The sequence below is a fragment of the Rissa tridactyla genome, chromosome 3 (assembly GCF_028500815.1).
Source record: "Rissa tridactyla isolate bRisTri1 chromosome 3, bRisTri1.patW.cur.20221130, whole genome shotgun sequence".
NCBI lineage: Eukaryota > Metazoa > Chordata > Aves > Charadriiformes > Laridae > Rissa > Rissa tridactyla.
In genome coordinates, this window is record NC_071468.1 from 54971192 (window position 1) to 54989152 (window position 17961).

Here is a 17961-nt window from a genome sequence, read left to right on the forward strand (position 1 = left end):
CAGATCATTCTTGTTATTCTCTGCTTAGTTTAATTACTAATACAGTCATAGATAAAATTACTTTTTATCTATTCCTGACCCTTCTCCTTTCTTTTAAGTAATGGCAGTGATGGCTATGCTTAGATTTCCAAGGGTTACGTACCGTAACAGTTGTCATAAGTCACACTTCTCTTTAGTGGAATAAATCTTACCTAATGCATAAAAGTAGTGTATAGGTTTATGATGAGAAAATGTTTTGGGGGGTTTCTTTTGGATCAATTGATAAGAGTTATAAAGATGTATATTAATCAAATCACAGCCTCAAAACTTCTTAGAAATCAAGCATGCAGATGTGTGACTCATTCTTGGCTAAAGGCTATTCCTGTCAATGCAGGATTTCCCTTTTCATAAGAAGATTGGTGTGAGAAGTTTAAACTCTTCCTATGAAGATAAAGTGTTAAAATACTTACAGGAAAAAGGAATTAAGTTCCTGAAATTTGTGTTTAGATTTGTGTAGTTTGGCTCCTGAAGGAGCGTGATCTAGAAACACTATTTCTAAAAGCACAGTGCAGGTTTGTCCTCCCAGCACTGCTACTATCTAAAACTTGTATTGCGTGTTGGGAGAGCTGCACCGCTTATTTTTGAAAGACCTTTTTACACAACCCTGTCTAGTACAAAACATCTAGACTCCCATGCATGTCTAAAACTCACGTGTTTTCAGAGGTCAGATCATACTTTGTTAGAGACTGTGTACCACGATTATTCCATAGCGGTCATTGATTTACTGATAGATAAATAGATAAATAAATAGCTTTTTTTTCTCCTGTGTAGTGGAAAGTTATAGCTTCCACCTGGGATTTCACCATACATTTTAGAATTGAAATAGGTTACTGGACTATCGTGAAGTCTAGGCTTAACCAAGCCTCAAGGTGATTTAACAATTTCATATCAATCCTAGTCATTGAGTTTTGAGGTTCAAGCTGTATATGCTCTTAGTAATCTTAAAAAAAAAAACTACTTTGTGTAAATGAAACTGTGTGTGAATGCAACATATTGTGTTCCACATGGATACAATATTTCAAAGAACTTTTTTTCTTTAAATTATTAACTTTTGTTTTAGTATTTGGAAATTCTAAAGCACTGATAGGGTAGTGCTGTTCCCATTTTTTTTGTTGTCTGTTGACAGATATGTACAGTTACACTAGTGAATGTGTAGAACACAACTGTATAAACAGGCTCTGCATGTCAAGCTCTCATTGCCTTAGCCATTACCATTACACCTCTCAAGCTTTTTGACTATCTGAAATATTTGTGTGCATGCAAAAGCCTTTCATTTTAATAAATATTTCTTAACTATTAATGTAAAGTATTACATGCTTGTTTGTATTAGTATCACATCATGAAATTTGTGGAGGAAGACTTCATATAAACCTGAAGATGCATTTCTAGCCTTAAAATATCAATAAAATTCACTGTTCTTAATTGTGGGCGGTCTTGACAGCAATTTCTTCTCAAATAGAAAAATTCCTTGTATACTTCTAGTTAGTGCTGTGGAATAATACTTAGGACTCTTATGAGGGAATATCCATCTTTAGCATCTGATTGTGGACTCCTGTGCTTTATTTTCTTCACTGGAAAGGAAGGAATGAATTTTTAGATATTAATATATTGCAGTTATTCAAATGATCAGATTCGACAATGTAAGAATTTAGTAAAAGTCCTCCATACAAGGAAGAATATGTTTGTAAGCACCCTAGAACCTATAATTCCGTAAGGGACATCAATAAGGAGTTTTGCTGGAAAACGAACTTGGCAATGCAACAGCAAATGCGAAGCATATCACTGTAACAGTGGGAAAACAATTTTTGAAAAAAGGCACTGTAGTTTCGCTCATACTGCATGCATGGTTGTAATCTTCAAAAATCTTTTATCTGACTTTCTTTTGCAATTACATTTTAATATAACTCTAGGATTTTTGCAAAATAGAAATTATATTTGTAGTTAATATATAATCTATAGCATGTAATTAATGTTCTGATAAGTCTGTCTTGCTGAAAACATGGTGTTTTTCACTGAAATTTAATGAGGAAGCATATTTTGTAAAGAAAACTAGTAGGAAGAAGTAAGTGACTCTACAGTCACAAAGGGGAATGTCCAAATTAAAAAAAAAAAAGTAACAGAATACATAACAAATTCTGTCACAACTGGCTGGTTCGTAGCTAATAAGAAACGAAGTTCCTAACTGCAGTGGAAGAAAGGATAAAATAGCAGCTGTATTTATTATACACTGGTTTTGTGTTCCAGCAGGTCTTTGTGATATTAATGAAGGTACAACGGTTCCAGAAGATCGCTGCAAATCACCCACTTCAGGTAATCATAACTGTCTCTAATCCTAATCTTCATTTTATTTGCCCAGAAGATGCCATGCTTTAAGTCAACGTTTACTGGTTAAGTAATTACATAAAAGCTGTTGTCTTCTCACATGCTATTTGAGCTGTCATAAATTTTGCTGTGCTGCACAACTGCATTTTTAAAACAAGGCTGATTTAAGAGATGCAATAGAAATATGTCATAAAGATGAGTGAAAAGAGGTATAATCTGAATGTTTACGCTTCAGGGAACATACTGCACAATGGAATTTTGAAACCCTGATAAGAGATGCACAAATTCCTGTAATAACTCATGTGACTGTTTCAGAGTCCTGAGAAGTGGTAAAGATCATTTCTGTAAAAAGAGCTAGTTTACTTCTGCTTCCTCATAAGTGGTAAATAACTATTTTTTTCTTTGGAATCAGAGGTCTTCAGAAACTGGCATCCTCACGAAGTAGGAATTCCCTACTTAACACTCGCCCTGTCCTATTTTTTTTTTTAGTTGCCACTACTATATGTGAATATTTTAAATGAAAGCTTCAGAGAGATGTGATACTATTTAGCATTTTGTTTAATGTTGGCTAGTTGAGGTTATAGCCATGTAATATTTAATCGTGCACGTCAATATATAGTATTCGAGATGAATATTTCATGTACTAGCTAAACATTTGTCACTTACCTTCACCATTACTCTGAAAAAACTTTTAAGTTAATTGTCACTCTAGCTTTTTCATTCAAAGCTCTACTCAAAGTTTAAGTAGAGGACAAAATTGCATGTTTACTCAAGTACCTAAAGTAGCATATGCACTCTTTACAATGTAGTACAAAATGCTAATCAGTATAGGCATCTAAAGATAGATCCCTTTTCTGTTGTAGCCTGTACCTTTCAAAGCCAAGTTGAAAGCATAATGAAACAAAATATCCTGTTTGTAGCTCCAGTAGAAATTTTAACATAAATTTTAATTTCTGATTTGGCAACTTCTGTCTTTTGATGTTAACTTTAAATTGCGCAAAACTCATCTAGATCAGTCAACGTCATCATCTTTTTTTGCTAATCGTTTCTTAGACTAACTTAGATTTATTTATAATTAAAACAAAATTTGGCTGAAAACTTTGAAAAGTCTTAACTAAAGATGTGATTTCATGAAAAACCTGTATAAAGATAAGTATTGGCATGTTGAAGTTATCAACTTCAGCATAATTTTTAATGCAAGCATTTGTTGGGGTGTTTAGAATATATTCTAAAGTGCATCTTTCCTCTTTCATTTTTAAATATCAATATTAAATACCAATGTCTGTAAACAAGGTGCTGTGTAGTCCTGCAGTTGCAATAAATCCCTTTGTCAAGATTGAGGAGGCTGATGATAATTCTTACTAAGGTATTTGAACTTGACCCACTTAAAAAATCTGGGCTAAGTCTAGTTTCTGATAGACTGCTATAAAACGTGTATAATGAACAGCTAATGAGTTGAAACCCTTAATCAGTATCCTTTTTCTCCCCTTGCTCCAATGTCACTCAAGTTGAAAGTCATACCACTTCCAACTGGTACCCCAAAACTTTAAAACACTATTTAATTTGAATTAGAGGGTTTCTTTCATAATTTGGAGTTGAAGTAAAGTTCAATTCACTGTTTCTACTAACAGTGCAATGAAAGCAAGCCCAAAGATGAAAATCAAGGTTTATATGGAAAAATCCTAAATTTAACAATTTGCCTCCCCTCCCTCTGTTTACCTCCCTCCATTCTATCTCAGTTGTGCTAACTGAAGTAGGTTAAAAAACAATGCAATTTGATTATTTATTTAAGAGGATCAAAAAAGGAGGCAACTTAGAATAGATGGATTCAAATGTCCTGAAAGGAAACCAAATTAGAGGGAAACTTCTAATCCTGCAGAGGTAGAAATCGATCTCCAATTTATGAGTTGACTATCTGAGAATACTACTTTGAAGTTAGGTCATATTAGAACAAAATCCAGAAGTCTGAAGAACTGAGTGTTCCGTGAAAAGAGCATATAGCGTGTTATACACACGAAATAGTAAAGACAAATAAATCTTAAAGTACCAAAATAGTGAATGGACAAAAGATGGAGGGGGAGAAACCCACTGTTGCATTCCCCCGTAAAATAGAATCTTGAAGTAGTAAGGTTGGACTGTGTCTTGCTTCCCTGAATTCTGTACTGTCCTCCCAGCTCTTGGTGAATGAGATAAGGCTTCTCCAGTTCTCCTTTGAGAAGGGTACTCAGAGGGAGTCATCTCCCTGATGCAGAAATCATTTGGTGATGTTTGTGAAGAGAGAAGAGCTGCAGTTCTTTAGGTTTAATTTAAGCTTTATATCTTTTTCTGGGCAAGAGCACAAGACTGGAGTGAAGCTTGAAAATGGCATTCTGTTTTTGTAGACATAAGAGGACACTTTTGAGAAACCCTCTGCACAGTGTTGGTGAGCTTGAGATGCAGGACAGAGGCCAGATTTAAATGAACTTTTTCCAGTCTAGAAGCTCTCTAATTAAGAGGAAAGTACACTAGCACAAAAAGTTTGCTTGTTGCTAGCTCTAAGATTAGAGGATGAGATTGGCAACTGAGTGTGTTCTTGGCTTTGACTGCTACAATATGATCGGTAAAACAGACCAGCCACTACTTGGGCTGAAGTCTGCATTTGCTCAAATAATCTGTCTTCTACCTCTTCCACCTTTCTGTGCACAGGTGAAGAAAAGTGGAAGCTAACTTCCGTTAGACTTCCTCCAGTGGGTGGTCTTAACAGTTGAGAGGACTGTGAAAGGTATTACCTGCCTATGCAAGTTAGGAGAGTCTCCTGCAGTTTTAATAACACCAAGCTATGGAAATACTGTGAAAATGCATAAGAAATAATAACTTTGTCTCCTCCTTTTTCTACAGAAGTTAAATGGTAATAAGCTTAGGCTCCAGGGGCATTTATCTGACCCATAAAACATTGTATAGCATTGTAAACCATTGAGTTTTTGTGCTCATGAGTGTCAAAATGTTTGCATTCTATTCTTATTTTACACTTCCACAATATAAAATCCAATGAAACTTGTCATTTTTTAGTTGTTTTAATTTCATCACAGCAGTAAGCCTCAAGTTGTGCCCTATAGCAACCACTGGTTTTTCAGTATTAAGGATTTAGAAAAATCCCAGGTGGCAGCAGTGGCTGAGCTGTCTGCAGAATAGTTGAACTGTGGCCCAACAGTGAGTGACTACGTTGGAAAAAAAAAAAACAAACAATTTTCAAAACTGAGTTTATAGTTACGTCAGTGTTTTGTGAATCATAATTTAGATTAATCTTTGTGTCTGGAACAAAGATTAGGACAGCAATCTAGTTATTCAATGTAAACACTTTATTCAATGAGGGAAATACTTCTAGCAATAAGCTTGCTGCATTGTGCAACATTGTACCTTGCATTATAATTTTTATGGTTGATCTAAATATGGCAGAATTCCTGTCATACCAAAATAATTTGGACTTTATAGTATCTAGTACAGCTACAGAGGATACTGGTATTAGTATTTGATATTCTAATACATCTTTGTATCTTCCTTAAACTCAAAGCTTGTATTAATACGTTGGGTTTGTGTTAAATATATGTTTGTATCTCCATTTCATTCTGTCTTCACTCGTAGGTTCTGGTTCACCAAACAATTCTGATGATGATCAAAAAATGAATAATTTTATAGAAAAGGGTACAGTATTTTTCTTTTTTATAGTCTTATTTTTTTCTTCAACTCATCCTTTGACACTCTTAGATTGATTTTTTTTTTATTAAAATATTATTTACAGTGAAGACCAAAAGCAGAAAGTTTTCCAAGATGGTAGCCAATGACATAGGTAGGAACTAGAAAAATTCTGCTCTGTTCCTAATCCAGTGCCTTACTCTATGCAACACTAACCCAGCAGCAAAAAAAAAAAACCAAACAAAATAAAATTCAAATTTTAATGCATTAAGTTATTAATTTCTCATTCTTTATGCTAATTGGTAATTCTGTGGGCTGCTTCTATACTAAATACACTGGGCACAATAATTTTTTAAAAAATCAAAGATGTTGGTGGTTTAAATTCTCTGATCTTACAATTGCACTTCTGTTTTCTGGATGGGTGAAATTCTAATCCGTACTAAGAGTTCAGTCTATGCAAGTCACAACATTATTCCACTATTTTTGCAAAGATACACTTGCTTTGAGAAGATGTGGGTGATTTAATTTCTTTTTATGTGCTGCTTTCATAGCCATATGGTCAGATTTCCATATGGCCAAGATAGAGGTAATATCATGTTTTCATTTAATAATCTGGAGGAGAACTTGATCATATATGTAAGTATACCCCATTACTGTTCCAGAACTGTATTTACCTTTCTGCATCCAACAATGACACAATACCCTACCAGCTCCAGATTGTGTTGTAACACTTTGGCGGCAAAATTGCCTTGGAATATGTTGTATGCAGGTAGATTGAACCCTTCTATGATTGGAATGGAAATTAACTCTGCTTCTGACAACTGGGTCATTAAATAAATGAAGGGTAGAGACTGTATGATTTAATTTTGGGAAAGGGACTCTTCCTTAACTGGGATATGTTCATTTTCATTTCAGAATCACTGTATAAATGGTTTGGTTTTCGTTGAGTACATTAGTACATTATTGCAGGAGGATTTCATTTTATCTCTTTAGTCAGATCAAAAGTTTGAAACTACTTTAGATAGTAAAACAGTTTGCTAAACTACTATGTTGTAGATTGCGTTGAACTACAGGTTAAGACTAGGGAGGGAGAGATTTCTTTTCCTGTAGTCTCCCTTTGATTTGCTGTTTGGCAATTTAACTTTTATCCTAAACCATTAAACCCTTTCATTGCAATTCAGTAATTAGGAAGAATCATTCAAAATTCAGTGGGATAAATAGGAGTATGACGAAGTAGTCTTTGGAGTCTGAGGTACAGAATGAGGAAGAGCAAAGATATGCCCTCTGCTCAGTACTGTCTTGAGCCCTCCTTGCAGTGATAACAGAAATGTTAGGGAAGATGAGCTCTGAGACAGTGGAAGCCTGAATATAATTCCAGAAAGCAAATGGCTGTCAATAATATATTATGTCAATTCATCCGTAATGAAAAAAAAGCAACAAATCATTTACATGAGTATCGATTAATGTGTTATCCTAAAGGAAATTCAGACTAACTAGAAACTTATGTTCAGTTCTAATGAGAAAAACAACACTTAGTCTTGTGCATGTTACATCAATTGTCAGTTGATGAGGTGATGTTTCCCTTTTGTCCCAAAGCAGTCTCTTCTGAATTTAAGACAGCCTGTCTTGTGCAAAAAACAGTATGGTGACTTTGTTATTTTTTTCACTTTTTCAGAGTAATGTTAGAGTATTAATAAAACATGCTAATCGCGATTCTGTAGAACTATTGACATCTGTTTCATCTTGAAGCCTTTCAACTTAAAGTATTGTGAATGTTTTTCACAGTTAAAAAAGGCAAAACATTTATGTACAAGTAATGCATTCTTTAGGGTGTAAGTTAATCGCAGAGTTAATTGAGACAATGCATTTGATGTGTAATTCATAAGCATGTCTCAGTGCATAGTGTGATTTGTGTAACTTGATCAGTTTATTGGAACTTTAAAGGAAGTTAATTATGTCATCTGCATTCTGTTAGTTTTGGGTGGTTTGATGCCATGAATGGAATGGGTTTTGTCACTGTTTTCTATACTTCATCTGGCATGTTTATTCTGCATGGCTCTTTCTGAACTTGCATTCTAAGCTCTTCCACATAAATAAAACACCTCTTCTTCAGCGTTAAGTTGCATGGTTTTGCATTTCATTGTTTTAAACTGAATTGCCAACTAAATGTGGACAATGATTTTTGTAAAACGTGTCGCTTACTGTCATTAACTTCAACATGTTGTATGAAACAAATTGTTTACCATTAGCTGTGTTCACATGGATGAATTTGTATGTAGCATGGTTGTAGCTCTTCACACTGGCGTATGGTGCAGTCATTTCAAGTTCCTTCCATTCTTTGTCAAGAAATATAATGTCAAATGGATTGTGAAACCGAACAAGTATTATTTACATTGATAATTTCAGTTGCTGTTAAGATCACTCCTCTGTTTTTTGTCATATGGGAATAGTGAGTAAGGGAATACCGCTTGCAAAGCGAGAAGTAATTTCATTTCAGTGATAGGGTTGTAAGGTGGTAATATAGTACACGTGCATTAGAAATATGAAGCCATTGTCAATTTAATCGCTTTATGGGAACTTATATAATAGAGACATCTTAATTTCTACAAATTTGTGTTATTAGTGGCAGTATCCGACAGTATCATTCTTGCTTCGTTAAGGTCAAAAATCATCTTAAGACTGCAACAATAGCATAAATTTTAAGTAAATGCTTCATGTACCAACATTTCAGCTTTGCCATATATACTGTTAAGATCGGTTATTCTGTGTTTTTTCTAAACACTCAGTTGCGAATGTTTTGTGCTAAGGAATGCGTAGTAACTCAAGTTAAAGGCCTATTGTGAATATGTTGCTGTTGGGTCATGTTTCCCTTTTATTTGCATCAGAGGGGAACTTTGGAATAGCTACAGTTACCTTGGATACATGGAGATACTTTGTTTTACTAACCATTTCTAGAGATTATAGAACATACTGTGGCCATTATTAAAAGCAGCCATTTCTTTTAGGAATGGCAAATATTTGAAAGTATAAATAACATGCTGTGAAGTAGTACAGAGAAGTGTACTAAGCGTACATGAACTTACAGGAAGAATTGGTAGGAAGTATTTGATTTGTAAGGCTATGTCACTTTTATAGAAAGGTGTTGTGATCCAGATTCAGTGGAAGCAAAATCCTAAGGTGTTTTATGTGTACTTTGGTCAGTTAATTAATTGGCATGAAGAGATATATGTGACTAAATATATAGCTACAAATCAGGTCAGAAGTTAAGAGATACTGTAACACCCATTTCTGGAACAAGCTTTTAGTAAAGGTGTAGGCAAAATATTATAGCCTATAGGACCTTCAGAACTGTTCCAGTAGGCTACATGTCAAATACAGTTCAGGAAAGTTGGTTTTATTTACATTCTCCACTTCATAAATTTAAAAACAGTTGCAAACAATGTTAGTAGACAGATCTAAGTGGAGTAGCTTTAATTGCAAACTTCTGTTATCCGTGCTGTTACAATGTAACAAACTTTTCCATGTATGTTACATTCTAAGTGTACACCTAAATTTTTCAAACCTTACTAAAGTCATTGACTGTTAATCCTATTTTCATGGAATCAAAGCTTAAGATGCTTGTAAGTTCTCATTTTCCCTAGTGCCAGAGTAAGACTTTTTCTTCCATTGCGTTTTTAATAATTTGATCTAATTTTGGATATATCAAATACATGTTTTCTTACATTCTCTTGTAAAATGGTTTTATTATTCTTATATCAAATTTAGAGATTTCAGCATGAATAATCTCTTTCTGCATTGTACTGTCACCACCACAGTATTCAATTCTTTAGGCATCTTGAAATTGGTAATGTAGTTTTTTTCACTGCTCTGTAGTTGTCAAATAGAGAATAATTTTGGAATTTTGGTATGTCTAACATTCTATGCTGCTTAGTTATTTCTCATGAAATGTTAAATGAAATAGGCTTTATGTAAACTGTTTTCTTGTCTGTCGAAACACCAAGATGGCTTTTCTCTTTTATAATCTTTAGGATTTTTTTTTAAAGGTTTAGACTGTTTCTTTAAATAGGACATGTATGAGAAATCCCTCTTTAGCTTTCAAACTGATATGCTAGACATTGTAAAGCATCATCTCAGGATAACCCACTGCAAATAAAATGTAGCTGTTACTTTTAAGCCACAGCTTCCTATTGGTAGTTCGGTCGTGTCTCAGCCTTCAGGTTTTTTTCGTTGAATTGGTTGAGTCTGCTATGCTGAAATAAATATGCTATGCCAAGGTAACCTTTCATATTTTAATGCCAGCTCCATCAAGCCTGACCTATGGGAAATCTCCAAGAATCCTGAAAGCTGTTTTTGGATGGTTCTCTAGTATCATACTTCTATATCATATTTATTTATATCTATATATATATTAGCAACAAAAAGAACGTGTGTGTGCCTGTGTATTACTCCAGGTTTTCTAATTTAGAGGAGTACTAAATGTAGGTCTAAACACAGGCAAAACAGTTGCCTTGGGCAGCAGTGTGCCAGTCTCTGTCTCCTCGTCTCACTCGAGCTGAAGAAGGGTAGTCTTGGCTGTGAATGCTACAGCAACCACCACCACCAAGAGAGGTATTAAGCTGTGACATGACGGCTACTACTTGAGGTCAGCCACACGCAGCAGGAGCAGTCACCATCACCTCTGCCCTGTTATGCAACTGGAGTAAAAAGCCTGACATTGAGCTCTCTCTGTAGAACTCCATCCTGTCTTTTCCATTTCTCAGATGTATATCTCTTGTGTTGTAGAAGTTGTCTAGCACATTGCCATTTTTCATCTGAGGCACAGCAAAACTATTGTAAACCATAAGCCAGATATGAATACAAGCAGGATTTTTATACTAAGTAATGTAAGTTAAAAAAGGCGTAGCTGACGAAATATTCTTATTTTCTTACTGCATCTTTAGGCACTTTTTTCTTTAAACACAAGATGGCACTACTGCTACTTAAATAGGGTCTTGTTTCCTATTTACATTTGAATTATTGAGGGTTTTGACATATTGAGGTATGTTTTGAAATGTAGTATTTTGGATAGCACATTCATTCACAATTTCTAGCAATGACACCCTTTTTAACAATTCATGTGTCCTCTTGTCCTATTAATGAGACATAGTTCAGTGCTTGTAGAAAATGATGTCTGACAAATTTGTTTTGCCTTATCAACATAGTTCATACAGCTGGCCTTTCACTAAGGAAGAAAAAGCTAAAACTGTGGATTGACTCTTAGAATCCAACAAGCTTGCCTGTACTTGTTATCTGCTGTCTTACCTGTTTCCTACTGTCTTTTTTTTTTTTTTGGTCAGTTTTCTCCAAGTTGTTAAAATTGCATGTCAAATGTTTCTATTTGAAAAACCAAAAGTCACCTCTCTGGTCTTGAACCAGGACTAAGTTAACTAAACATTGCCGGTGTTCACACATGGTAGAAGCTGTGAAAAGCCAAAAATAACTCAAATTATTTTCTGTGTGCATACCTGAGCTTTTGTTTCAGTATCTTGGCTTTTATGATTTACATGCCTAACACAGAAACCAACTCTTAAGATGAGGAATGCTCATTCACAGTTCCAAACGAGGTTCCATGATCTCCTTTCAAGTTGATGTAAAGTCAAGCTGACAGCAAAACCATGGGCTCCTGGTCACTAGTGCTGTTTTCTACCGCAGTTTTCTGTTTGCATAGCTGAGCTCCGATCTGAAACAGGAGTTGATCTTGTTGAAAACAACCCTTGGCAGAAACTTCATTTCAATGACTTTTGGCTTTACCATTAAGCTAGGCAGATGCCAGTACCAATGCAAGGATGAGGGTAAAAAACATGTAGTTGGACTGCCCATTTCAGTTTCAGCCTGCACTAAAATAAGTTAAAGGGACTAGCATTTCAGCCTGAGAGTAAGTAATTTCAGTTTAATTTGAATAGGACATACTTTGTAACATTGACACATGAAGGAAATTAGAAGATTATTTCTGGAGTCTAATTCTCAAATTTTTATAATGTATGACAGGGATAAAACTGTTCAAGTATTCAGATAACTAGCATTTGCAATATTGATGAGCATAATTGATGATATAATTAAATATTTCACTTTTTGAAGGAGTGGAAGTAACTTTAAATCACATGCTGTACTTCAGGATACCTAGAAAACAGAATGATCTCTGTTAAAATGATAATTTGAATGAGTTAACTCAGGATAGTGAAGAATTAAATGATGCATCAAAATTCAATCATGTGTCTGTGAAATAGATTCGGAGTCTAGCCCTGATCTAGTACTTAAGCAACATCAAAATTATTCCTTGTCCAGTAATTGTTGAAAGGAAGGTGGAAGAGGGTTGTATGGCTACTGGTTTACTAGTGACTATTTTTATAGCAGCATTTGTTAGTATTGTACTGCATTTGAAATGGACCACAAGACTTCCATTCCTATAAAGAGAATTTTCCAAGTCAGGGATGGGTTCAAGTGTTATTTCTTACTTCAGCAATATTATAAAAATTATACTGTCTCTTGTTTGACAGTGTTGCAAGTTTTTGTATGCTTCTGCTTTTATAACTATTCTCTGTAATGTCTTAATTCTTCTAAAGTTATGGATTGCATCTCAGATTACTCGTTTTTTTACACATGTGCATTAGTGTTTTAGTGTAATTAAAAGCTCATCTTTTCTCTATTTTAAATATCTCAGGTTTGATCAGGAAGTAGGGCAGAAGAGGGGATGGGATGTTAACTTTATATAAACTTTAGCGCGCATTCTTGCAGTAGCCAAGAGTCTGTATTTTTTCCTGTCACCTGAGGAGATAAGACTTGAGGTTGAGCCAAAGCAAAAGTCATCCAACCTACCAAGCTCTACCTGAAGCCTGAGGAGAAACGAAGCTTGGCAAAAGTCATAAAATGCTGTATTCAGGGATTTTGGTATCTTCCGTGTTTTACTTTGCACGCCTCCCTTGTGGAAGTGAGGATTTGCTTTAGTAGAAATCCTGTTAAGTACTGCAATTAATGTAATAAGCAATTATATATTAAATATTGGGAAACAGGCAAATAAAGGCCAGCAGAATCATGTTTATTCTTTTTAAAAAATAGATATACTTCACTTTTCAGCAAAGATGTCCAGGAAGCTAAGTTTGCCAACTGAGTTAAAGCCTGATTTAGGTAAGTTTACATAGTTGATGTTATTTTTCTAAAACTGTTTTACAGAATGCGATGTATGTTAAAGTAAGAGTCCTAAGTTACATAAACTATCATGATTTTTATGTTCCATTTATCCGAAGTGTAAAACTAAGATTTTAATTCCGCTCTTTCTGGGGACTGTCAAGCACAAAATTTCATTGCTGTCATCGTAAGGTAAGCCTGCAAATCTCGTACATGGCTTATCACACTTTCATCAAAATTTTTAGGTATCTGTCACTCACTTTATCAGTAGTGCTGTGATAGCAAAAGCATGAATAAGCAGGTAATGTAAGGAAAACTGATGCCTGTTTAGGACCATTAGGACCACACTTTAAATGGAAAAATGATGTATCTTAAGAATAATGGCATATGTTGAGGTCCACTCAACAAATAATTGGACATAGTTTTACAAATGTTAATTGTCTTGTGACCACTCTCTCTAAATGAAAATAATGTACAGCTGTTTGAATGGATGACCAGTCTGAGAATTTAATCTTTCTTGAAAAAGCCTTTTTATATAAGAAACAGTTCAGTTGTAAAGTCTGTAGTACTGGAGGTCACTGTATTGCATAACTAAAACAGCATATGAATGAGTAGATTTATTAATTTTAGTACTCTGTCATCAAAAGTTGATTGCCAGCTTGTAGATCAGTTCCAGCTCCCCTGCCTTGTTCTCTAAAGATGATGGAGGACAGCTGTAGACCTACAGCAGTAGATGCAGCCCAAATGTGAAAGCTGCCTTCTGCCTGCCACAGCTCGCCTTCCCCTCCTGCAGCAGAATTGCACCAACAACTCCAGCAGAAGATAGGCCAAGAGGATCAGAGTGGCAGCTGCAGAACTGTGTATTTGACAACTCCTGCTATCAGCAAGGAAAGGGTCCATGGCACTGGGATATCCTGAAACTGAGCTGGACCACCCTGATTTACAATTACAGCTTGTTCCACTCAGAGAAATGTGAAGTTGGAAAGTACCCTCAGAGATCCTTTAATGGATCTATGGCAAGGATCCTTAAAATCCTATGGCAAGGATCCAGATGTCTGACAATTTAACCTCTCATCTAATCGTGAGCCTCCAATAAAGGAGTTTTTAAAAAAATCCCAGATAGAAAGTTCCGATATTTTATAGTCAGACAAATTTCCTGTTATTTAATCAGTCTTCCTTGCTTCCCTGTTAACTTTTTCTTGTCCTTTCCACAATGAACAGGGATAACAAGGGCGCCTTATCTTTGTTAGCTGTCTTTCTATGCTGTTGAAAGCTATCATCATATCTCTAATCTTCTTTTTTTGCAGATAGCTTCCTTTTTTTACAAAATTAAGTGTCGTCTTCAGGTTATGTTGTCTACATCTAGGATGGCTTCTGTTAATCTCTTGGAATTTTTCCTCGTCTTTCTAAAACTCTCATCCCCAGAACTAGAAGGATTTAACTGTGGCCTTGTTGGCACGGAAGAGCAGAAAAAATTTGATTTGTCTCTTCAGTCTCTGTCGTTCCTTACTATGATTTAGGGATTATTTCAGTTTAGTGTGAATTTTATCATGCTTTGCAAACTGGAATACATTTGTACCTAAATATTATCCAATTCATTCAAATTTTGCTGCTGTTTTACTCCCAGTTCTTTGATAGCAATAAGTACTTAGAAGTGTTCTTTTTTTAATGAAGACTGGAGAAAAGAATGCTGAAATTCTTTCAGCATTTTCCAATCCTGAAAGAACTTCAGCATTTTCTGCATCATTTAATATTTGCTCTTATTTCTACTGAAATAGTGGACGTTTTTGTCATCTTACTTCTGCTATGCTAATAAAATAGTTCGTACTTGCTGAATTTTAATAGCCTTTGACTGGTTTTGCTTGATTTAGCATGTGTGTGGATATCTGCACTTAGATGCCTCATTTTGTTCTGTGTAAAATTCTTCTGGGTTTTCATGTCTGTAAATAACTTCCTTAGGCTATTTTTATATATATATAATATATATATATTTAATTTTACTTCTATCTTTTCTCTTACTGGGATAGCTTTTCCATAGTGTTCTTCAGAGCTTGTCAGCTTGCTTGTATTTTTTTTTTTGTCACTGATGTGGCCATATCTACTGGCTCTAGGAGACAGCTGAAATACCTTTCTCCCAAATTCATTGTCCTTGTCACTTTCTCTCCTTTTCCATGGCTTCTTGAAACCCACTTTTCCATGATCTTGTTCTTTCAAATTACTTTCCTGTCTTTAGATCTCTCTTCATCCATAACAAAATCTAAAGTATGTGCTTCTGTATTTATCCTCCACTTTCCAAAACAGAAGTTATCTCAAACATACTCTAGTCTGCATTATACCATTGCTTTTAAATGTTGTAATCCAGATGATTAAGGTACCGTTGCCACTAGGTCCTATCCTTTTGTTTAGTTGCTCAAAAGAACCTCAACTTTCCATCCTTCTCAAAGTGGTGCGTAGTGGGTCATCATACTGTTATTCCTTCCTCTTCATCTGAAACTAATCTGTTTAACAAACCATAGATTCTTCCTTGACTTCAGGATAAATAATACCCCCTAAAGCAGTTAAACTCTTTTCTCTCAGTTCTCTGTTCTGAACAAGTTGTCTGCTCTTCACAGTGCCTGTATTGTCTGGCAAGTTAATTTTTATGGGGTTTTTCCTGTCCATTCCAATGCTTCTGGAATTTGTACGCATGCTCTTGAAATACTCAACGAGATGCAACTCAACAAATTTTATGCATGTTGCAGTTAACGTGTGATTATATTCAGGCTGATCAATCCGTGTTAAGAGTTGTGAAAGCATTAAGTTAGCAAATATTCAAGCCTGAAGAAACAAGCATCTTAAGAGGAGGTGGTCATTAGAAGAATTATAAAAACAAATAATTGTTTTCATTGTTTTACTCTGGATTTGACTTTTTTAAATGTGAAAATTTAAGATGTCAACATCTGAGTGGTTGACCTAGTTTCTTTCTATAATCTGTGTTTTACACTTGACTTAACTAAAATTTGCCAGGACAATAATTTTTCTGTCCTTGTTGAAATGAGACAAGTATCTCCTGAGAAGATTCATGGTTTGTGTCGAGTAGATGTCTGTATTTAGTCAGTTGAAATCTATTTTGCATGCTTTTCAGATGCATGTTAGATGTTCTTTGTAGAAAGTTTTGCAATAATTTAATGAAATTATCATAGTGATACTTCCAGAAAGTATGTGGTTAAAATGTTGTTCTTTAGCTCTTAATCCTGCTTTAAAGATGCCAATTGCATGTGTAACCTACCCAAAGATCCAAAACAATAACTTAATTTTTTAAAAATCAATATATAAATTGCATGAAACTTCTCCTAATATGTCTTGTCTTGTGCTAAAGTTTTGGAATGCTGAGTTGAGTAAAGCATTAATTCGTGAATGCACAGATAAATTCAGACATGCCGATGTGTTAAATATCACCACGTGTACAGACACCACACAGCTAGAATGAAGAATCATGTTTAGTGATTTGAGCTTTTTTAATATTAAAATTCATTTTCCGTTACATGAACCTTATTTGCTAAGCAGTGAGCAAGACATCCTGTGAAGTTTTAGTGCCATTTCTGGCACTACATTACAGTATTCAAAATGGAAATTTTCAGCTCTGCCTACCAGTGGCAGGTGTCATTTGGTAGCATTTGATGTTTCTCTTACTAAAAGCTTGGGTGTGAGTAAACAGCCTGTTAGATGTCCTCCATACAGTTTCCTGAAGTGGGACATAATTATTGTGAGTCATTACAGGTTATGTGTTATCATGCTGTCCTGATGTTTGAACTAAAATAGTTGTATCTTCATGGAAGCCAATATTTTTTAATCTGATAAATGAACTAATTGGCAGAGAGGCTTGTAATTGAACTTTTTAAAAGAAGTCCTATTTGATGGTAACTGTTACTCTCTGTCCCGAGTAGACAGAAGTATGTGTAACAATTGTTTATGACGATTACCTAATGGCAACCTCTGCAAAAAAAAGTTGGGCGCTTTGTTCAGGATACGGTGTTGAAAACTGGTCCAAAAGGAAATATGACTAAGGAAGAATACAGGAGTAAACATCAATAGAATGATAGTATAAACTTCATGCTAAATAAGAGAATTCAAATTTTACTTTTTGTTAATGCCTACATTTTGCCATTCTTTTTCATTAATACTGATTTATTTTCAGATGTCAAAGACAACTCTTTCAGTCGATCTCGGAGTTCTAGTGTAACTAGCATTGATAAAGAGTCACGCGAGGCGATTTCAGCTCTTCATTTTTGTGAGACTTTCACAAGAAAGGCTGATACATCACCTTCCCCATGCCTGTGGGTTGGGACCACACTGGGTACGGTGCTTGTCATTGTACTGAACTTACCCCCAGGAGGAGAGCAAAGACTTCTTCAGCCAGTTATCGTTTCTCCTAGTGGTATGTACAAAGCAGATGTGCTGAAGTATACTTTGATAGAGTATGGTGGTTGTTCTTTCTGAAAAAAAAAAACAAAACACTTTTCTCAATTATGGATTAATTGAAAGTTAATATATGCTTTATTGATTTAGCTACTAAAGTTAGCAATCTAGATTAGTTACTTCATTACCAGAGTTTTAAACATGCAAAGTTGAAAATATCTCATATAATATAAAAATACCACCTCAATATACTTGCTGAGAAAAGCATGTTTTCTAACCCTAATTTAGTACGTGGCAAGTGTTAAACAGAAACAGCAAAAAAGATGAGTATTTAAAATGCTCAATTTATTCTTTTTTCAGTCATGA

At 34.9% G+C, this 17961-nt stretch overlaps 1 protein-coding gene across 11 annotated transcripts in view; it reads left to right on the forward strand.

Moving 5' to 3' along the window:
* The window catches only part of STXBP5 (syntaxin binding protein 5), a 111505-nt gene that overhangs the window by 79431 nt on the left and 14113 nt on the right, over nucleotides 1-17961 (forward strand). For 2 of the 11 annotated variants that reach the window (XM_054193754.1, XM_054193745.1), the window contains 5 exons: nucleotides 2284-2349; nucleotides 5983-6042; nucleotides 6140-6187; nucleotides 13147-13197; nucleotides 17375-17614. In XM_054193754.1, the coding sequence (XP_054049729.1) occupies nucleotides 2284-2349; nucleotides 5983-6042; nucleotides 6140-6187; nucleotides 13147-13197; nucleotides 17375-17614 (465 nt within the window). Of the gene's footprint in view, nucleotides 1-2283; nucleotides 2350-5982; nucleotides 6043-6139; nucleotides 6188-13128; nucleotides 13198-17374; nucleotides 17615-17961 lie in introns of all 11 variants that reach the window. The other 9 variants (XM_054193744.1, XM_054193743.1, XM_054193746.1 and 6 more) reach the window with 9 other exon arrangements.